Source organism: Beta vulgaris, chromosome 4, assembly GCF_026745355.1.
Source record: "Beta vulgaris subsp. vulgaris cultivar EL10 chromosome 4, EL10.2, whole genome shotgun sequence".
NCBI classification, from domain to species: domain Eukaryota; kingdom Viridiplantae; phylum Streptophyta; class Magnoliopsida; order Caryophyllales; family Amaranthaceae; genus Beta; species Beta vulgaris.
The window spans coordinates 55,737,293-55,760,194 of record NC_079205.1 but is presented as its reverse complement, the minus strand read 5'-3'; the positions used below and the strand labels follow the sequence as shown (position 1 = coordinate 55,760,194).

The following is a 22,902-nucleotide window of genomic DNA, read 5'->3' as shown; positions in this document are numbered from 1 at the left end:
ATTAAGATGGCACCATTTGAAGCACTATATGGGAGAAAGTGTCGTAGCCCTTTGTGTTGGAACGACATTAGTGAGACTGTGGTGTTAGGACCTGAGATGATTCAGGAGACAGTGGATCAGGTGCGATTCATTCAAGAAAAGATTAAGGCTGCACAGGACAGGCAGAAATCCTATGCGGATCAGAAGCGAAGGGATGAGAATTACGAAGTCGGGGAAAAAGTATTGCTTAAGGTGTCTCCAATGAAAGGAGTGATGCGATTCGGGAAAAAGGGGAAGCTAAGCCCTAAATTCATAGGACCATATGAGATTCTGGCGAGGTAGGCAAAGTCGCTTATCGCCTAGATTTGCCCAATAACTTAGAAAGGGTCCATAATGTGTTTCACGTATCCCAACTCCGGAGATACGTACCGGATGAGTCACATGTACTTGAACCTGAAAATGTCGAGATAGACGAGACCTTATCCTATGAGGAGAAACCTGTCCAAATTCTAGACCGCAAAGTGCGTAGTACGAGGAATAAGGACATAAGAATTGTCAAAGTGTTGTGGAGAAATCAAAATACTGAAGAAGCCACCTGGGAAGCCGAAGATGCAATGCGTCTGAAGTACCCTGAGCTTTTTCAAGAGGTACGTGAGTTACGGGGACGTAACTTTTCTTTTAAGAGGGGAAGAATGCGATAGAATTTCGCGCTTTCACCCTAAAGTATGTTAATTATGATAGTTATTTGTAATTATTGCTGATCTGTTGTGCGAACGTTAGAAAACGCTTATGAAATTTTGGGACTTAGAAATGCAAAAGATCGTTGTTAAGACTGGCTACCTCCAAGTTTCGGGACGAAACTTCTTTTAAGGGGGAAAGCCTGTAATACTCCGTATTTTTGGAATTAATTCGTAATAATTAAGAAATACTAAGGAAGTTAATAAAAAGGATTTAGTATTATTTACAAGAATAATAAGAATATAATAATATTAATACGAGTCGGTTGTGTTAATTTCGGATTTATAAAGGTTAAACCGAGTTCACCCGATCTAGAGTTACCACTTTTAGAAGGTTATAAAAAGGGAAGCAAGATGAGAAATTTCAGAAAACCCTAAGTTTCCTTTCTCCTTCAGCCGTCATCCCCCTTTCTTCTTCTCTCTCCTCTCTCGCACTGTTCTTCCTCATCTCCCTCTCTCTCGCTGTTCGTCCCTCTCTTCGTCTCCCTCGCTGGGTTCTTCGCGGATCCTTGTCGAGGTGTGCAAGCGAAGGGAGCGGGTGTGTGCAAGCGAACGTGCTGGTGTGTGGGTGAGCGAGCGAGTCCGTGTGTTCGAGGGACGTGCGGGCTGCGAGCGACGAAGCTGGTGCGAGGCTCGGGTGCGAGCAAAGGAGCGAGCAGGAGGGGCGTTGTGCGACGAAGCTCGAAGTGCGAGTCGAGTGGTTCAAGTGTTGAGCGAGGGACGACGAAGGCTTGCGCGAGGTTGTTGCTGCTGCTGCTGTGCGAGCTGTGCGACGAAGCTCGAAACGTGCGCTGCTGCTGCTGTGCGAGTGGTGCGACGAAGTTGTTGCCCCGTTGCCGGAAATCGGTCGCCGGAAATTGATTGCCGGCGAGCTTAACGGTATAAAATCAATTATATTATTATATAAAGTTTAATTATAAGTTATGTTTTCATAATTATGTTAAATTATAATTAATTAATTAATAATTCAAGTTAATGAGTTCATGTTATTATTCTGACTAAAGATGCGAATCTGACTTTTGGACATAATACTGGATTGGACCTAAGACTTTTGGACATAAGATTTTGGACATAAAACATGGTTGGATTTATAATTTAACTGGTTTGGTAAAGATAGTGGACTAATGACACTAACTAATATTAGTATGTTCACTAGCTTTGACTCTTAAAAGACGTTAAACTCTTTATAATAGAAAAGTAACGAAAATTCATAAACAAGGGGTTTAGTTATCGTTTACTTCAAATTATTAAACCGTATAGTCTTAGTTACGTAGTAGTTGTTAATATTACCAACGACGTAGCACTAAAGCTTTTATTTAACGATTTAGGTCCCAATTTCATAAGCGGAACGTTCGATTAAGACAGCGAAAATTCTCCGTTACAAGGTACGTACGCGTACCAGTTTAATCCCAAGTATTAGTATCATGATTAGGTTGCAATCTATGTTATTGGAACCTAGAAGCATGATAGGGAATGTTTGATTGATTGAGATTGTCTGGTTAGACATTTGTAATTGAAATTGATATGTTGCATTGGAATGCGTAATTCTATCGTAGTATTTCAAAGAGCATTTTTAATCTATCCATAGTGTAACAAGGTTGTTACAAGAGATATGATTTGAGCATAAGAGGACAGGTAAATGATTCTATGTATCCATAGTGTAACAAGGTTGTTACAAGAGATACGATTTGAGCATTTTAATGAAGAGAACAGGTAATTGATTCTATGTATCCATAGTGTAACAAGAGTGTTACAAGAGATACGATATGTGGTTATGAAATGAATGGTTAATATTAAAATGAATTATGGCAATATCTTGTAGCTGGACTCCCTACAAGTGTACATGAACAATGGGGGGAGTGTGGGACTTGTCCTACGCTCCTACGCAGGCCTACTGTGACGACAGTAGTGTCCTTATATTTTTGACACTCAAGTAGGCGGAAGGTTCCGTTCGATCTTGGGGGTATGCATACTAAGGTGATGGGTGTGAGACGGCTCGAAACCGTATTTGCATTTCATCTAACAGACCTAGTGTCTGTTAAGGATTCAGTAGCCCGTATGATTCTAGTAAGATGACGGTGCCCGTTCGATGCCAATTAAAGATTAAAGATTTAAGGTTAAAGGATGTAACATAGTGAGCCGAAAGATTTAGTATTATGCACCACGTATAATAGCGGTACTCACTAATTTTACCATCTACAGACTTGGAACAAATCAAGATAACTGGATTGACGACAAAACTCAACTAAAAGAACATATCCGGTCTGCCTTCCAGCAAAGATTCACTACCTGTACTGACCCAATCATATCACCCCAGGATGCAGAAGTACTCACTGCACCATACTGTTGAGGAAATTAAAAATGATTTCTTTGACATGAACCCGCACAAAGCACCTGGTTCGGATGTGTTCGGAGCCCACTTTTACCAAGCCTTCTGGCCTCTTATCGAGAATGAGATTTGTATTGCAATCCAAGGGTTCTTCCGCCATGGGAAATTACCACCCTCTCTAACTCATACCATAATCGCACTAATTCTAAAGAATGCTAACCCGGAAACGGCAAATCATTTTAGACCCATTAGTCTTATCAATACCTTATACAAAGTCATTTCAAAACTTTTGGTAAATAGACTTTGTCCTATTTTGAAAGCAAATATTAGTCCACTACAAATTACAAAATGCATTCACCCCACAAAGATCCATTCATGATAACCTGCTTATAGTTCAAGAGAACATGAATGTTTTTCAGAAATCGTCCTCTGAAATTGGATGGTGTGCCCTTAAACTTGATATGGAAAAAGCTTACGATAGAATCGAATGGGTTTTCTTGTGGAAATGCATAATCGCATTAGCTTTCCACCATAATGGATTACCTGGATTAAAGAATGTGTTTAGTGTCTCATACTCGATCAAAGTAAATAGGGAGAATACTCCTTGGTTCCGACCACAAAAAGGATTACGGCAAGGGGATCCATTATCCCCATACTTATTCATTATGTGTATGTATATTCTCATTCAGAAATTATCCCTTGAAAGCGCTACTTCAAGTTCTGATCTAGGGAGAAAGTTATGCCCAAATGGGTTAGGGTGCCCTGTCTCATGATTGCACATGATAGCTTGGTTATTTGCAAAGGTACCACCTGAGCCTCTAACAATCTTAAGCGGATTCTTATCGATTTCCAATCAACTTATCAATTTCCGCAAATGTCCAGTCAACTTATCAATTTCCATAAATCATCCTTGATTTCCTCTCGAAACATACCCAATTCATTACCCCAGGCCATTATTTGGGGATGCACTTCTCCTCCTTCCGACCACTAAAAAAGACTACCTTCCAATCCTACAAAAAAACTCAACAATGAATCAACCAATGGGAAGCCGACTTCCTTTCAAAAGCAGACAGATTCACATTGATTCAATCCAACCTTGAATCACTGCCAGCATACTCTTGCTCCTGTACTCTCCTTCCTAGTGATGTTTGTAAGCAAATTGACTCTATTCATAGCAAGAAAAAAATTAGAGACAAAATAAAGAAAAATTAGTATTCCGCTTATTAGTTGGTCGAAAATTAGCCAACCAAAAACACACGGTGGGTTGGGCCTCGGGAAGACCCAACCCCTAAATCAAGCATTCCTAACCAAACTAGGATGGCAACTAATTTCTAACAGCAATAGCTTATGGGCTAAATGTGCGTCGAACCACGTTCTTCTAATACAACGCTAAAGCAAATGACTCCACTATTTGGATAAAAGTCCTAGCACAACGAGAAATTCTACGAAAAGGCATACGATGAAAAACAGGAAAAGGCAAGTCTGTTTCTTTCTGGCTCGACAACTGGGCAATTGATGACAATTTTGCGAACATTATGAAACAATCATTGAGCACTATTAACGTCAACCTCAAAGTCGTTGATTTCATAACAGCGTCTAAAACATGGAACATCACGCGCCTCATGCAACTATTGTCGGATTATCTTAATCCAAGGCATCCCCCTCCCAACTTATGTTATGGAGGATTCCCCGGTATGGGGTCCTACTTCCTGAGACAACTTCTCCATCAAATTGGCAACTTGGCTAGCGCATAATATCACCAAGGACAATGTCTGCCTTTTAAATGGATTTGACAAATCAATATACCGCCAAAGATCCAGATTTTCTTATGGCAAATTTGCCACAAAAGTCTAGGGTGTGTCCAACCTTATTTCAGAGAAAGATCATTCTGTTCCAATCTTCCCTCTTTGCAACATAGATACAGAATCTTTCGATCATCTTTTTATTTATTGCACAAGAGTAGCAGAAATGTGGCTCTCTAACCAGATCATTGATTGGATTCACTTGCAAGTTCCAATGCAACCAGTGCTTAGTGCTCCAACAACTAATAACTAAACGCTCCCTAACCAAAATTATTCTACTTCTATGGAGTATCTGGAAAGAAAGAAATAGCATTATCTTCTCTAATGACACGTGGGGCTTGCATCGAGTCTTCCACATTGCCAAATTCCTTTTTCTAGAGTGGCAGACAAGATTCGATCTTGATAGCCATCAATCTACTGGATCTCCCTAAAGGGAGCACTACCCCTTTTCCATCCCCCCACTCATTCCTTCATCCTCACCTTGTGGCTCCCTCCGCCACCAAATTCCATCAAACTATTCGACTGCTCCGTCAAATACCAAGGCACGGCAGCAGGATTCATTTTCATAGACCACTCAGGAAGCACTTCAGGCCACAACTTACAACCTTGGACAAGCACCAGTTTTCATAGCCGAAGCAATGGCACTTCACAAAGGGTTTACAACAAGCCACCCAACTTGGATTCGACAACATCCACATTGAAGGCGACAATCTTTTAGTCATAAACACAATTAAGAATATATGGAGTGCTCCGTGGCAAATTCAGCCATCATCAAAGACATACAATTTCTTATGCGACACTTCAATTCGATTAACATTGCACATATCTACCCGAAGCTAATAGGGAAGCAGACTGGATTGCAAATGTAGGGCATTTAGTTACAGATTCTTTTATTATGATCTCTGTAATGCTCCTGAACTTTGTAAGATCCTTGTAACAGATGCATTAGGTATTCCCCTCGAGCGGAGGGTCTCCTAATGCTTTTTTATCTTACCTTTATTTTTTTTTTTAAAAAGCGTGTAAGCGTGTTGTACCCTAAATGATATCTACTTCCTCCAGTCTCAGCCAATAATAGCACAAGGTTCACAATAAGTGCAGACAGATCTTGGTCATCCACAAAATAGATGGATCCCATAACAAAAAATGAAGGCCAAACAAACAATAACATCCTTTAATTAATTCATTCACAAACAGTAACATCTAGTGACAATAAACCCACAAAATCTGGATTTTTTTAGCTTAATAGTGAGTTAAAAATAAAAATCTGAATTTTCAAACAAATATTTAAGTGTAATCTATAAAAATTAAATCTTGAAACTAATAATCGCAAAATTAGTCCTAAACATACCTTCAATTTTTTCGGGAACCGTCGAAGAAAACCCTTCAATTTCTTTCCTCAGCTCCCCCAAGTTCCAGAAACAAGTAATTGAATTGATGCTCGCAATACGAAATTCAACTTCTTAGATAGAAATCTGGGATGGACGAATATGAATGTAGAGACTAGAGAGAGGGGGAATTTCTTTTGTAATCGAGGGTTAGGGTTAGAAACTTCTTGTTTCCTATCCCTTTTCCGTTTGTTAAGATTGTGGGTAGATAATTTTTTTTTTTTTTTGAGGGGAAAGAGAAGTGCATTAATCAAAGGGACAAAGTGTCCATAAGTACATAAGGTGTTACAGTACTAGGGCAGTGATGCTCCCAACATTGCTCAACACCAAAAGGCACAACTCTAGCAAGGTTATGGGCGACAGTATTCCCATCCCTTTTAACATGAGAAAAAGAAACAGAAGAAAATGCATTACATATAGAAAGAATGTCCCCAAGTATTGCATCCAAATCTGAGAAGAAAATTGCTGCTTTCGATAACCTTTTCGTTACTACCAGAGAGTCGGATTCAAAAATTACATCACCATATCCATGAGCTTTGGCCAAGCGGGTTGCCATGTAAATGGCCTTGCATTCAGCGACCTCGGGAGGCCAGTAGGCACGCACACGTCTAGTTGCAGAAAAGCGCACCTTACCTTCCGAGTCACGGGCTATCACTCCAAGTCCCACCCATCCTTCCTCGGCCAAACTTGCATCCGTGTTCAATTTAATAGCGCCAACCGGGAGAGCATACCATCGGCTTGGGCTCGGAGCCGCGGGGGGGCGCACTCCTCCATAAATCCTCACAGCGTAGTTATTAAAATCATCAACTTGTCTCATAACTCTCTGACCCACAACAGTGGCAGGGTGACTAGTATGCTCAAAGACTCTCCTATTTCTTTCAACCCAAACGTTCCAAAGGATATAACATCTCTTCTGAACCACAGTTGCATCCATCTCACTCCATCTGACGAGGGTATCACACATGACTTCATCTTCCACCCCTGGCAATAATATATGGCAGCCCATCTCTTCCCACAACTTCAGTGACATCGGGCAGCGGTAGAATAAATGTAATTGCGTCTCATCCTCTCTAGCACAGCAGGGGCCATCCTGCTTCGTCGATAAGGTGGCGTCTCTGAAGCACTTCCCTTACTGGGAGCGAACTTGTGCAGGCACGCCACAGGAAATGACGTACCTTAGGCGACACATTTAAGCTCCATAAAATATTCCACACTCTATGAAATCATCCAGGTTCCCCCCTTTCCCAACATATAGCAGTTTTCACCGAATAATTGCCGTCCTTTGAGTATGCCCAAGTTAAATCGTCCTGTAGACCTCTAGTGCTTAAAGGAATGGCCAGTATACTCGCTGATCACGTTCATTGAAATGGCTCTCAATAAGTTCAACATTCCACTCCTTCCTTTCAACATCCATTAAATCTCTACCACTTCTAGTCCCTCCACTCGGCCACTCTTGATGAATCTACCTTCTTCATCCCCACCCATGGTGCACTCCATATGTCAATTTTCGTCCATCGCCAACCCTCCAAATCAACCCCTCCAATACCAAACTCTTCGCACCCCAAATACTCTGCCACGAGTAGCTATGCGAGTATCCTAACCGCGCTTGACAAACATCACCATAGGATAATACTTGGCACTCATAACCCTACTCAAAAGGGACTCTTTTATGTAATAATCGCCAACTTGTTTACCAATAAAGCATCATTAAAGACCGCAAGGTCCTTAAATCCCATACCCCCCATACACTTGGGTTGCACATTTTCTCCCAACTTAGCCAATGCATTTTCGCTCATCCCCTTTCCCTCCCCACCAGAATCGGCCATAGCAGAGTGGATTTCTTTTATGACAGCAACAGGAAGCTTATAAACTCCCATTAGGTATGTAGGCAATGCTTGGATAACAGCCTTGATAAGAACCTCTTTCCCAGCTCGCGACAATAACTTTTCTTTCCAACCCCTTAACTTCTTCCACATTCTATCTAAGAGTTCCCGAAAAAGCACTTTCTTAGACCTCCCACAAAGAGCTGGAATACCAAGATACTTCTGGTGTCTATCAACTTGCCTCATATGGAGAAGATTAATCAATTCTTCTTTTTTCGCATAGCTTACACCCTAGAAAAGGATACTTCCGACTTTTCATAATTAATTTTCTGCCCGGATGCTGCTTCATATTTGTTGAAACATCAACTATTGTCAAGCACTCCTGTCGGGTAGCCCTAGTAAAGAGAAGGCTGTCATCTGCAAAAAGAAGGTGAGAGATTTCTGGACCATTCCGGCTTGCTTTCGCACCATGAATTTCTTTCGTAGCCACCTTTTGTTTAACCATCTGAGAGAATGCATCAGCAACCAAGATAAACAGGAAAGGAGATAAAGGATCCCCTGGCGTAATCCTCTAGAAGGGGTAACAGAACCACATACCTTCCATTAATAATGAAGGAATACGAAACAGTAGCAACACAACTCATACCAGATTAACCCATCTTCCATCAAACCCCATCGTCAAAGTAGCTTCCTGAGAAAACCCCACTCCACTCTGTCATAGGCTTTACTCATGTCAAGTTTCATCGCAATCAATCCTTTCCTGCTATTATTCCTCTTTTTCATAGTATGAAAGATCTCCAAAGCAATGAGAGAGTTATCGAAATCATTCTCCAGGGACAAACGCACTTTGATTCTCCGTTACAATACAGGAAGAAATTGTTTAAGCCTCAAAACAATAGCTTTAGAAGCTATTTTATACAATACATTGCATAAACTTATAGGCCTAAACTCAGAGACAACAGTAGGGGATTTAACTTTGGGAATAAGAGCAATATTAGTACAATTAACATTCCCTGGGCAAGAATAGTTATGTAAAATGCTGCTAACAAAATTAAAAACCTCATCACCAATTATATGCCAGAATCTCTGATAAAAGATAGCATGCATACCATCAGGCCCTGGGGCTTTACAAGGGTGCATATCACTCAAAGCTGCAAAAATCTCCTCTTTTGAGTAAGGCTTCAGAAGAATATCGTTATACTCCTGTGTCACAGACATCTTCACATGCTGCAATACCTCCTGAAAATCATTAGAAGAAGGCTCGGAAGAAGTAAAGATTTCTGAAATAACGTTCCACCACACACTCAATCTCCTCGCCTTCCGTTTGCCACCTCCCACCTCCATCAAAATACCATGAATAAGGTTCCGTTTTTTCCTTTGGAAGCTTTATGATGAAAATAGGAAGTATTTCTATCCCCATCCTTCACTTCCGCCACTCGCGATCTCATGTACCAGTAAGCCTCATTCTTAGCATGTAATTCATCCAACTCCTTTTCCAACTCGCACACCTCTCACAACTGTCATTCGAAATAGCTTCACCTGGGCTTCATGTAACTTTTTCTCCACTACTTCAATTTTCTTTCTCAGAGATCCGAAAGACTTTTTACTCCATCCCTGCAACTCCCTCGCAACAACCCCTAATTTTTCACAAATTCTACCACCCTCTGCTGCACTCCACGCTCCCCTCACCACCTCCTCACAAGCATCATCAAGAGCCAAAAGGTCTCAAAACGAAAACCACAGCCTGTCTTCTCGGCATCCCCTCATTTCCCAAACAACGTAATACAATAGCAGCATGATCCGAACAGTAACGCACCTTATGATCAAGAAGCCTCTGGAAATAAATTCACCAAGAACGCGAGACGATAAACCGATCCAAGCGTTCTCTAATTCGAGATTCGGACTCCTCCCTCTCTCCCAAGTGTCCACTGACCACAAAACGCAAATCTCCAAGACTACATCATCCATCACATTACGAAACCCACCATAGCTCTCCGCTCCCTCGAGCACCCCTTCCTTTCATCATAACTCAAAATTTCATTAAAATCGCCCCCAAAAACTATAGGCCCCTCATATTCATCACACAACCCTTATCAAAGCCCAAGTTTTATTTATTCTCCTCTTCCGGCCAACCATAAATACCCACAAACCTCCATCGCACATCATTACTACTCCCCACATCACCACAAATATAATTTTGGGAAAAAGACACCATCTAAAAGAGATCGTTTCTTCCTTCCAAAACATACATAAACCTCCGGCTCTCCCAACACACGACACTCCAAAGGCCCCGGAAAATCCAAGACTCTCTTTTTTCTGCTCGACAATATTTTTAGTAACTTTAGTTTCCGACATAAACAGAATGTCGGGGGTATTAGAAGCACTAAGTCTTCTCAACTGACGAACTGTCCAAGGGTTACCCATACCCTGACAGTTCCAACACAATATTTTCATAATGCCCGGCGGGTTGGTCACACCCAACCTCCGCCTCTGCAATAATCACATTACTGCCAATTTCAGAAAAGTCATTTCGTTTAAGTTTCTTAGAACCCACATCATCCAAGTCACAAAAATCATCCACAATCATATGATCAACAGTTTTCCTTTTTTCACCAACCATAGAACCAATAGCAATATTGCAATGAGTTATATTCATAGAATTATTTAAAGAATTATGTAAAGAAACCCCACCACTCTTTATCACCCGTGGCTTATGTTTTTGTTTTTTAAATTTAGTGGCCACATTCCCTTCTCCAGCAACAAAATTAATAGAACTTTCAAAACCATCACCTTTTTCCATGTTAAGATGATTGATATCCACAGCTGCAACTATATTCACGTCACCTTGGATAGGTGGAGCATCACTCTCGACATCGGCAGCCATGCTACCAACATCCAGCTAGCAGAAACAAATGGGCCGTGATCTCGGTACGTAGCAGCAGCCATGCATACGGTAGTCGGGCTTGGGCTGCCTGAAACACGGTTATCCACAAGAGAAGGACCCGCCAGTTGTTGTACAGCCCCCTCCTGCACCTCTTTCTGTTTTACAGCTCCCTTCGACTCCCCTTCCGACCTCCTAAAGTCAATCGCACGAGCCACCTTCAAGAAAGCTTTTGTTTCCTCTTCCATCTTCTGCCTCCCACGCCTAGGTGATGCCCTAAGCCAAGCACCCCATTGTCTATCACCTTCTTTATCATCCTCAGAAAAATCCACACAATCCCGCCCTATATGGCCTATCACACCACACAAAAAACAGAAGGTTGGAAGCCGCTCGTACTTGATCTCAACCATGGCAGAACCGCCATTTCTTAAAGAAATTCGCTGAACCCTCCGCAACGGCTTTGTAATATCAACAAGCACCCGAAGACGTGCCGATTTATCCCAAAGAATTTCGCTCGTATCCACTTCAAGAACCTCCCCGAGACTCCCTCCTATCGTTCTAATATGCGCTTCCGACCGGCATCGCATTGGAAGATTATAGAGTCGAACCCAGAACGGTGACAGGTTCATAGTAATGTTTGATGGTTGTATGTCAGCGTCGATATCCTGTAATATCACCAAACTTTGATCAAAGGTCCATGGCCTGCCTGCCATAACCTTTTCTTTATCACGTTTACATGCGAATTGGACCACAAAGAGGTCGTTTTCAATGGTTCGAAATAGTGCCCCTTTGGAAATCGCCCAAACCTGATTTAGAGTACGTTTAAGCGCTTCGAAATTGAACGACCTTACTGTCACAACCTTTCCAATTAACGCTAGGGCAAAGTCTTGAGAGTTTTCATTATCCAGTATATCATCAAAGATTATTGATTGGTTTCCTCCGCTGTTATTGTCAATTCGGAAACCTTAAGGAGAATCTCATCAGCCATGTCAACTAACACCAATCCCAAGAGGGATCAAAATGATCGAAAAATCGAGAAAAACGATGGACACCAAGACTCACACTCAAACCCTAGTCAGACGCTAGAGAGAGACTTTTCTGGATTCAACCTCCCAATTTTAAGATAGGCTTCTTTTGCCACTTTTGTTCTTGGTGATCATTGAGAGTTAAATCCCCTACTATTGTCTCTGAGTTCAGGCCTATAAGTTTATGCAATGTATTGTACAAAATAGCTTCTAAAGCTATTGTTTTGAGGCTTAAACAATTTCTGTCCTGTATTGTAACGGAGAATCAAAGTGCGTTTGTCCCTGGACGAATGATTTCTGATAACTCTCATTGCTCTGGATTATGAAAAAGAGGAATAAAAGCAGGAAAGGATTGATTGCGATGAAACTTGACATGAGTAAAGCCTATGACAGAGTGGAGTGGGGTTTTCTCAGGAAGCTACTGTTGACGATGGGGTTTGATGGAAGATGGGTTAATCTGGTGATGAGTTGTGTTGCTACTGTTTCGTATTCCTTCATTATTAATGGAAGGTATGTGGTTCTGTTACCCCTTCTAGAGGATTACGCCAGGTGATCCTTTGTCTCCTTTCCTGTTTATCTTGGTTGCTGATGCATTCTCTCAGATGGTTAAACAAAAGGTGGCTACGAAAGAAATTCATGGTGCGAAAGCAAGCCGGAATGGTCCAGAAATCTCTCACCTTCTTTTTGCAGATGACAGCTTCTCTTTACTAGGGCTACCCGACAGGAGTGCTTGACAATAGTTGATGTTCTCAACAAATATGAAGCAGCATCCGGGCAGAAAATTAATTATGAAAAGTCGGAGGTATCCTTTTCTAGGGGTGTAAGCTGTGCGAAAAAAGAAGAATTGATTAATCTTCTCCATATGAGGCAAGTTGATAGACACCAGAAGTATCTTGGTATTCCAGCTCTTTGTGGGAGATCTAAGAAAGTGCTTTTTCGGGAACTCTTAGATAGAATGTGGAAAAAGTTAAGGGGTTGGAAAGAAAAGTTATTGTCGCGAGCTGGGAAAGAGGTTCTTATCAAGGCTGTTACCAAGCATTGCCTACATACCTAATGGGAGTTTATAAGCTTCCTGTGCTGTCATAAAAGAAATCCACTCTGCTATGGCGATTCTGGTGGGGAGGGAAAGGGGATGAGCGAAAATGCATTGGCTAAGTTGGGAGAAAATGTGCAAACCCAAGTGTATGGGGGGTATGGGATTTAAGGACCTTGCGGTCTTTAATGATGCTTTATTGGTAAACAAGTTGGCGATTATTACATAAAAAGAGTCCCTTTTGAGTAGGGTAATGAGTGCCAAGTATTATCCTGATGGTGATGTTTGTCAAGCGCGGTTAGGATACTCGCATAGCTACTCGTGGCAGAGTATTTGGGGTGCGAAGAGTTTGGTATTGGAGGGTTTGATTTGGAGGGTTGGCGATGGCACGAAAATTGACATATGGAGTGCACCATGGGTGGGGGATGAAGAAGGCAGATTCATCAAGAGTGCCGAGTGGAGGGACTAGAAGTGGTGAGAGATTTAATGGATGTTGAAAGGAAGGAGTGGAATGTGAACTTATTGAGAGCCATTTCAATGAACGTGATCAACGAGTATACTGGCCATCCCTTTAAGCACTAGAGTCTACAGGACGATTTAACTTGGGCATACTCAAAGGACGGCAATTATTCGGTGAAAACTGCTATATGTTGGGAAAGGGGGAACCTGGATGATTTCATAGAGTGTGGAATATTTTATGGAGTTAAATGTGTCGCCTAAGGTACGTCATTTCCTGTGGCGTGCCTGCACAAGTTCGCTCCCAGTAAGGAAGTGCTTCAGAGACGCCACCTTATCGACGAAGCAGGATGCCCCTGCTGTGCTAGAGAGGATGAGACGCAATTACATTTATTCTACGCTGCCCGATGTCCTGAAGTTGTGGGAAGAGATGGGCTGCATATATTATTGCCAGGGGTGGAAGATGAAGTCATGTGTGATACCCTCGTCAGATGGAGTGAGATGGATGCAACTGTGGTTCAGAAGGGATGTTATATCCTTTGGAACGTTTGGGTTGAAAGAAATAGGAGAGTCTTTGAGCATACAGTCACCCTGCCACTGTTGTGGGTGAGAGTTATGAGACAAGTTGATGATTTTAATAACTAGCTGTGAGGATTTATGGAGGAGTGCGCCCCCCGCGGCTCCGAGCCCAAGCCGATGGTATGCTCCTCCCGGTTGGCGCTATTAAATTGAACACGGATGCAAGTTTGGCCGAGGAAGGATGGGTGGGACTTGGAGTGATAGCCCGTGACTCGGAAGGTAAGGTGCGCTTTTCTGCAACTAGACGTGTGCGTGCCTACTGGCCTCCCGAGGTAGCTGAATGCAAGGCCATTTACATGGCAACCCGCTTGGCCAAAGCTCATGGATATGGTGATGTAATTTTTGAATCCGACTCTCTGGTAGTAACGAAAAGGTTATCGAAAGCAGCAATTTTCTTCTCAGATTTGGATGCAATACTTGGGGACATTCTTTCTATATGTAATGCATTTTCTTCTGTTTCTTTTTCTCATGTTAAAAGGGATGGGAATACTGTCGCCCATAACCTTGCTAGAGTTGTGCCTTTTGGTGTTGAGCAATGTTGGGAGCATCACTGCCCTAGTACTGTAACACCTTATGTACTTATGGACACTTTGTCCCTTTGATTAATGCACTTCTCTTTCCCCTCAAAAAAAAAAAAAAAATTATCTACCCCACAATCTTAACAAACGGAAAAGGGATAGGAAACAAGAAGTTTCTAACCCTAACCCTCGATTACAAAAGAAATTCCCCCTCTCTCTAGTCTCTACATTCATATTCGTCCATCCCAGATTTCTATCTAAGAAGTTGAATTTCGTATTGCGAGCATCAATTCAATTACTTGTTTCTGGAACTTGGGGGAGCTGAGGAAAGAAATTGAAGGGTTTTCTTCGACGGTTCCCGAAAAAATTGAAGGTATGTTTAGGACTAATTTTGCGATTATTAGTTTCAAGATTTAATTTTTATAGATTACACTTAAATATTTGTTTGAAAATTCAGATTTTTATTTTTAACTCACTATTAAGCTAAAAAAATCCAGATTTTGTGGGTTTATTGTCACTAGATGTTACTGTTTGTGAATGAATTAATTAAAGGATGTTATTGTTTGTTTGGCCTTCATTTTTTGTTATGGGATCCATCTATTTTGTGGATGACCAAGATCTGTCTGCACTTATTGTGAACCTTGTGCTATTATTGGCTGAGACTGGAGGAAGTAGATATCATTTAGGGTACAACACGCTTACACGCTTTTTAAAAAAAAAAATAAAGGTAAGATAAAAAAGCATTAGGAGACCCTCCGCTCGAGGGGAATACCTAATGCATCTGTTACAAGGATCTTACAAAGTTCAGGAGCATTACAGAGATCTATAATAAAAGAATCTGTAACTAAATGCCCTACATTTGCAATCCAGTCTGCTTCCCTATTAGCTTCGCGGTAGATATGTGCAATGTTAATCGAATTGAAGTGTCGCATAAGAAATTGTATGTCTTTGATGATGGCTGAATTTGCCACGGAGCACTCCATATATTCTTAATTGTGTTTATGACTAAAAGATTGTCGCCTTCAATGTGGATGTTGTCGAATCCAAGTTGGGTGGCTTGTTGTAAACCCTTTGTGAAGTGCCATTGCTTCGGCTATGAAAACTGGTGCTTGTCCAAGGTTGTAAGTTGTGGCCTGAAGTGCTTCCTGAGTGGTCTATGAAAATGAATCCTGCTGCCGTGCCTTGGTATTTGACGGAGCAGTCGAATAGTTTGATGGAATTTGGTGGCGGAGGGAGCCACAAGGTGAGGATGAAGGAATGAGTGGGGGGATGGAAAAGGGGTAGTGCTCCCTTTAGGGGAGATCCAGTAGATTGATGGCTATCAAGATCGAATCTTGTCTGCCACTCTAGAAAAAGGAATTTGGCAATGTGGAAGACTCGATGCAAGCCCCACGTGTCATTAGAGAAGATAATGCTATTTCTTTCTTTCCAGATACTCCATAGAAGTAGAATAATTTTGGTTAGGGAGCGTTTAGATTTTAGTTGTTGGAGCACTAAGCACTGGTTGCATTGGAACTTGCAAGTGAATCCAATCAATGATCTGGTTAGAGAGCCACATTTCTGCTACTCTTGTGCAATAAATAAAAAGATGATCGAAAGATTCTGTATCTATGTTGCAAAGAGGGAAGATTGGAACAGAATGATCTTTCTCTGAAATAAGGTTGGACACACCCTAGACTTTTGTGGCAAATTTGCCATAAGAAAATCTGGATCTTTGGCGGTATATTGATTTGTCAAATCCATTTAAAAGGCAGACATTGTCCTTGGTGATATTATGCGCTAGCCAAGTTGCCAATTTGATGGAGAAGTTGTCTCAGGAAGTAGGACCCCATACCGGGGAATCCTCCATAACATAAGTTGGGAGGGGGATGCCTTGGATTAAGATAATCCGACAATAGTTGCATGAGGCGCGTGATGTTCCATGTTTTAGACGCTGTTATGAAATCAACGACTTTGAGGTTGACGTTAATAGTGCTCAATGATTGTTTCATAATGTTCGCAAAATTGTCATCAATTGCCCAGTTGTCGAGCCAGAAAGAAACAGACTTGCCTTTTCCTGTTTTTCATCGTATGCCTTTTCGTAGAATTTCTCGTTGTGCTAGGACTTTTATCCAAATAGTGGAGTCATTTGCTTTAGCGTTGTATTAGAAGAACGTGGTTCGACGCACATTTAGCCCATAAGCTATTGCTGTTAGAAATTAGTTGCCATCCTAGTTTGGTTAGGAATGCTTGATTTAGGGGTTGGGTCTTCCCGAGGCCCAACCCACCGTGTGTTTTTGGTTGGCTAATTTTCGACCAACTAATAAGCGGAATACTAATTTTTCTTTATTTTGTCTCTAATTTTTTTCTTGCTATGAATAGAGTCAATTTGCTTACAAACATCACTAGGAAGGAGAGTACAGGAGCAAGAGTATGCTGGCAGTGATTCAAGGTTGGATTGAATCAATGTGAATCTGTCTGCTTTTGAAAGGAAGTCGGCTTCCCATTGGTTGATTCATTGTTGAGTTTTTTTGTAGGATTGGAAGGTAGTCTTTTTTAGTGGTCGGAAGGAGGAGAAGTGCATCCCAAATAATGGCCTGGGGTAATGAATTGGGTATGTTTCGAGAGGAAATCAAGGATGATTTATGGAAATTGATAAGTTGACTGGACATTTGCGGAAATTGATAAGTTGATTGGAAATCGATAAGAATCCGCTTAAGATTGTTAGAGGCTCAGGTGGTACCTTTGCAAATAACCAAGCTATCATGTGCAATCATGAGACAGGGCACCCTAACCCATTTGGGCATAACTTTCTCCCTAGATCAGAACTTGAAGTAGCGCTTTCAAGGGATAATTTCTGAATGAGAATATACATACACATAATGAATAAGTATGGGGATAATGGATCCCCTTGCCGTAATCCTTTTTGTGGTCGGAACCAAGGAGTATTCTCCCTATTTACTTTGATCGAGTATGAGACACTAAACACATTCTTTAATCCAGATAATCCATTATGGTGGAAAGCTAATGCGATTATGCATTTCCACAAGAAAACCCATTCGATTCTATCGTAAGCTTTTTCCATATCAAGTTTAAGGGCACACCATCCAATTTCAGAGGACGATTTCTGAAAAACATTCATGTTCTCTTGAACTATAAGCAGGTTATCATGAATGGATCTTTGTGGGGTGAATGTATTTTGTAATTTGTAGTGGACTAATATTTGCTTTCAAAATAGGACAAAGTCTATTTACCAAAAGTTTTGAGATGACTTTGTATAAGGTATTGATAAGACTAATGGGTCTAAAATGATTTGCCGTTTCCGGGTTAGCATTCTTTAGAATTAGTGCGATTATGGTATGAGTTAGAGAGGGTGGTAATTTCCCATGGCGGAAGAACCCTTGGATTGCAATACAAATCTCATTCTCGATAAGAGGCCAGAAGGCTTGGTAAAAGTGGGCTCCGAACCCATCCGAACCAGGTGCTTTGTGCGGGTTCATGTCAAAGAAATCATTTTTAATTTCCTCAACAGTATGGTGCAGTGAGTACTTCTGCATCCTGGGGTGATATGATTGGGTCAGTACAGGTAGTGAATCTTTGCTGGAAGGCAGACCGGATATGTTCTTTTAGTTGAGTTTTGTCGTCAATCCAGTTATCTTGATTTGTTCCAAGTCTGTAGATGGTAAAATTAGTGAGTACCGCTATTATACGTGGTACGAGGACGTATCGGGCACAAGGGACGGGTATCAAGTGAAGTACCCGTGCTACATAGGTTACTAGTAAAATGGTCATGAATCATGAGTGGTGTGTAGAGGAAGTTATGTTAGTGAGTTTATATACCAAGGAGCAGAAATTAAATTTAGGTTTTTAGCCTTCACCTAGATACTACTCCGCTTCTCAAGCTAAACGGCATTCTATTACTTGCAAATACGTGATGTAGAACAGTATAATGTAATTGGAATTTCTTGGAAAATGGCTGCACTGCTAACTGCTAATTTTGGGTTATTGTTGAAGAAACTCGTAGCAGTTTGTTTTACCTTGTCTTTACCATCATTACTTGTGAATTATTCGAATTGGGTTCACTCTTCTGTTCATTGCTTGTCATTGGTGGATGCTTGAGAATTGTGATGTTCTGCGTTTTAAATTGTTGGAATTGAAACTGAACTTAAAATTGGAAGAGTGGCTTTGTTATATTAGAAGGACCTCAGGAAGTATTCCTTCCTACTAATTGAAGAAGTGTGTGGGATAAGAACCATCAGGGGAGTGATGTTCGTTGTTCTGTCTCTTATAGGGTCAAATGGACTATAGAAGGAACTACAGTGCAGCAGAGTCAAACATGAGAAACAAAAAGAAAGAAAAGGAAGAGGTAAAGTATTTAAGTATTTTCTTACTTGAGATTGACACTGTTTGGATATTGATTTTGCTAGCTATGGACTACAGCCAAAAATCTTGAATGATTATCTTTGTTTCTTTGAGAACTCTACATGGCTTAATGTGAACCAGAGTAATTCTTTTCTAATGATTGTGAAAATTTTCTTCTCTCTAGAAATTAGAATTGTCAATAACTCAGTGCCAGTTAAAGATTTGATATCCTATTGAAGAATGTGGTTTTTTTTTTCCTGCCTAGCCTTTCAATTATGCCTTGGGGTGGTACTTTAATCATGACTCAGATTGCTACTGTAGTGTGTTTGGCTCATATCTTTCCATTTTTGTGAATTTTCTGCTTATCAGGATTTATTTGGCGATGATATGGGCGGAGATTTTCGCTTGCCAATCTACCACCGGCCTACCGAGAATGTTGATTTAGATAATGTTGAGCAAGCATCAGAGGACAAGCATATGTCATCATCTAATATTGGGTTCAAGCTTCTTCAGAAAATGGGATGGAAAGGAAAGGGACTGGGAAAGGATGAGCAGGGTACGTGTTGCTCCAACGATACAAATCGTGTGTGTGTGTGTGTGTGTGTGTGTGTGTGTGTGTGTGTGTGTGTGTGTGTGTGTGTGTGGTGTGTTTGTGTGAATGAATGTGAGTGTAACACCTTCACTTCCTGCCTGTGGAGCTGTATTTCTGTTCCATTTTGGTTTACGTCATGGTCATGGGAATTAACATGTCTACGAGTTACAATTTATGCTGGCGTATGCTTAATCCCTGTTCTTTTACCTTTAGAAATATATAAGTATCTTAGAAGTGTTTAGACAACTACCAGTAAGTTTAGATAAGTTTACATCAGATAAGTTAAGGGGTTTTTCTAAGTAAAAAGAATATGCCCTTAGTCAGCATTTCCATAGATGACATGGGTCATTTAGTAGTTCCCCTTAATTCTTACCGACCCTTTTTTTTTTGTAGAGGACTGAAGTGTTCTTGACAATCTGATATGTATCATGTGTCACCTCTCTGAGACTTTATTATTGGCAAGCATTATGTGTTAATTGCTAGAGATTTTTCCACCTGTTGGTTTAAATTCTCTACAAATGTCCTAGGGTTGTCTTTTAGCTTATTGGTCTGTCTAGCTACTGTTTTCTATTACTATAAGAGATTTTTGATCTATGCAGGTATAATTGAACCAATAAAGTCTGGCTTGAGAGATCCGAAATTAGGGATCGGAAAGCAAGAAGAAGATGATTACTTTACCGCAGAAGAAAATATTCAGCGCAAAAAGCTTGATATTGAGATGGAGGAGACGGAGGAAGTTGCAAGGAAGAGAGAGGTATGCTGACACAATTAAATTAGTCTGAATTTTCACAAATGCAAGTAATAGAACTATGAGATAAAGTTATTTGATTCATTACTTTTTGTGAAACCTATATCTAATAGCAGAAGGCAGCATATAGCATATATATATGTCTTTTGAGGGGAGTGGTATAGGATAAGCGAACCTCCACTTTGGAAGCTCTTGAGAATTTCGATCAGTTTTTATTACCTGGTGGGTTCTTCTGCCTGCTTCGTGCACATATTGAAATCAGGTGTTGGCAGAACGGGAGCAGAAAATTCAAACTGAGGTGAAAGAAATACGCAAAGTATTTTTCTGTGATCTGTGTAACAAGCAATACAAGTTGGCTATGGAATTTGAAGCTCACCTAAGCTCCTATGACCACAATCATAGAAAGGTACATTTGAATTCTACATATATATGATATATCATTATATTGCACTATATCTCCGTGTGACATTCTAAGTCTAATCAATATACTTTATTGGCTTATCAGCGCTTCAAGGAGATGAGAGAGATGCATGGTAGCAGTCGTGATGATCGGCTAAAGCGAGAACAGCAACGACAAGAGAAAGAGATGGCCAAGTTTGCCCAAATGTTGGTTCTATTCTGTGAACTTTATTAGGATATAGTCATATAGTAGATGTTTCTTTTGTCTTTATGCGTCTTATACTATATCTTTGGTGATCAGTGCTGATGCTCGCAAGCAACAGCAAATGCAAGAGCAAGAGCAGCCTGGAAGTGCTCCTGTTACGAATGCAACAAAAGCAACTGCTGCACCTGTTGATAATGATCAGCGGAAAGCACTGAAGTTTGGCTTTTCCGCTAAAAGTGGCACATCTAAAGTAAGTGAGATCATGAATTTTGATGATGACATAAAAGCTATGTGCATTAGTTGGAAAAGATTGCTATTTGAACTAAGAAACTTCTTACACACAGTTGTGCTTCTGCATTTCTAACTGCTTATAAGCTTGTTAACTGTTTTCTTATTCCATACAACATTTATTGGTTGTTTAATTGAATGTAGGAAGTAGTACTTACTAGGAAGTAGATTTTCCCATGAAGTTGATTCCTTAGAAAAAAAAAGTTCTTCGACTGATTATGGGAAGTGAAATTCCCCTCATGAAGTGTCGCTTATTTAGGGGGATTAAATAAGCAACTTTCTCCATTTTCTGGAGTTTTTCCAGCCATATTTCCATGAACTTCCACTTCCCTACTATGTTGTGTCAAGACTGTCAAGTGTCAATCAAACAAGTAACTAACTTCATCATCAAGGAATTGAATGATTTGGGGAGGATGCAATAGGTTGTCACAATAGTAGCTATATGCTTATAATCTCCTCTTGTTTCCTGTACTTGGTGCTCTTTTGTCTTTTCCTGGTATCCCATATCAATGGATATGTTGATAGTGGTATGGTCTTAGAGTGTGTTTGGACAAGGGAATACGGAAAGGGAGGGAGAAGGGAAGAGAATGAATTAATTATACTAGTTTGGATATTACATGGGAGAAGGGAAGGGTAATCCAATGTTCGAAAGATGTAGAAGAAAAATACAAGTTCTCGTTCTTTCCTCCCCCTACCTTTATCTCCATGATTGCTACCTAACAAGTGATAACTCTTATATTTTTGCTTTCTTACTTGACAGAGCTTATTCGGGGGTGCTGCTAAGAAGCCAAAAGTACCAGTTCCTTCTATCTTTGGCAATGAAAGTGACGAAGATCAGTCATGACGGCAAGATTTCTCTGGCTGAACAATTATTGCGGCTGTCCAGATGATGCTTCTCATCAGATAGCATCTTCACCTCTTGTTTTAGTTTCTTTTCTTTCCGTGGTTTGTAAGTTAATATGCAAGTGTGAGAAACAGAGTTAAGATACCTTCAGTGTCATTGCTGTGTTGCTGTTCGAATTGTTTTCAATTTCACTTAATCCCGCGCCCTTTCTGATTCATAGTTGTTGCTAAGTTTCTTTTCATGTTATTTTGCTCACAACTATTGATTTCGTTGTCCAAAATATTGTCAATCTGCGACTCTTTGTAGTGAGGCAATTTGAGATGACCTCGTCCTATTACTTCAAAATTTATTTCTGTATTGTTTTGTTCAATCAGAAATGTCTTGATTAGAAAGTAAACTATAGGGCCTTATTACGATGAGTTCGAAATCTAGATTATGTTTGGTTCACTTTTTATCAGATCATATTAGACCAGATTGGAAAGTATATAGTTTATGCATATGGATGTTTTATAGAATATGCCAGTAGAGATTAAAATTGATAATGATTTACGCGATGAGCTTAATATAATAATACTATGAAACTATTCTTGTTGCTAATTAATACTATTACTATTATTTGAATGTGATTTTAAGATACTTGGAGATACAATCAAACAATAATTTATATGCTTCAGAAGGAAATATATATTAGAATGGACTGTTAAGTCTACTACCATTGCTGTGAACTGTTGCTGAGTACTTGGAAAGATCAACTGCAAAAACCAGCTTATATGAAACAAGACATTGTTAACCGTAGATAATTTCAGCAAAGCTCACTCGGCGATTGCCAAAATCCAACACTGAATCATACGCTCACGAGAACATTTCCTAGGCTCTTGCGACCGAGTTAGTTGACAACACAACACAAGCACAGAAGGAATTGCACAAAGACCTCATGT

General features: G+C 40.5%; 1 protein-coding gene across 5 annotated transcripts; it reads left to right on the top strand.

The window, feature by feature from the left end:
- The first annotated feature begins 1,114 nt into the window (after positions 1-1,114).
- On the top strand, positions 1,115-22,334 carry LOC104890624 (uncharacterized). Of its 5 annotated transcripts, XM_010676177.4 has the most exons (9): positions 1,116-1,595; positions 2,045-2,101; positions 18,818-18,892; positions 19,258-19,444; positions 20,080-20,234; positions 20,491-20,634; positions 20,734-20,834; positions 20,929-21,082; positions 21,881-22,334. In XM_010676177.4, exons 3-9 carry the CDS (start codon positions 18,824-18,826, stop codon positions 21,962-21,964), a joined length of 894 nt encoding a protein of 297 aa, XP_010674479.1. In that variant the 5' UTR covers positions 1,116-1,595; positions 2,045-2,101; positions 18,818-18,823; the 3' UTR covers positions 21,965-22,334. The 5 variants fall into 5 exon arrangements, with proteins under 5 accessions (XP_010674480.1, XP_048499288.1, XP_057250375.1 ...); XM_010676178.4 differs by lacking the exon at positions 2,045-2,101 and having other exon boundaries at positions 1,115-1,595; XM_048643331.2 differs by lacking the exon at positions 18,818-18,892 and having other exon boundaries at positions 1,115-1,595.
- The last annotated feature ends 568 nt before the right edge of the window (positions 22,335-22,902 follow it).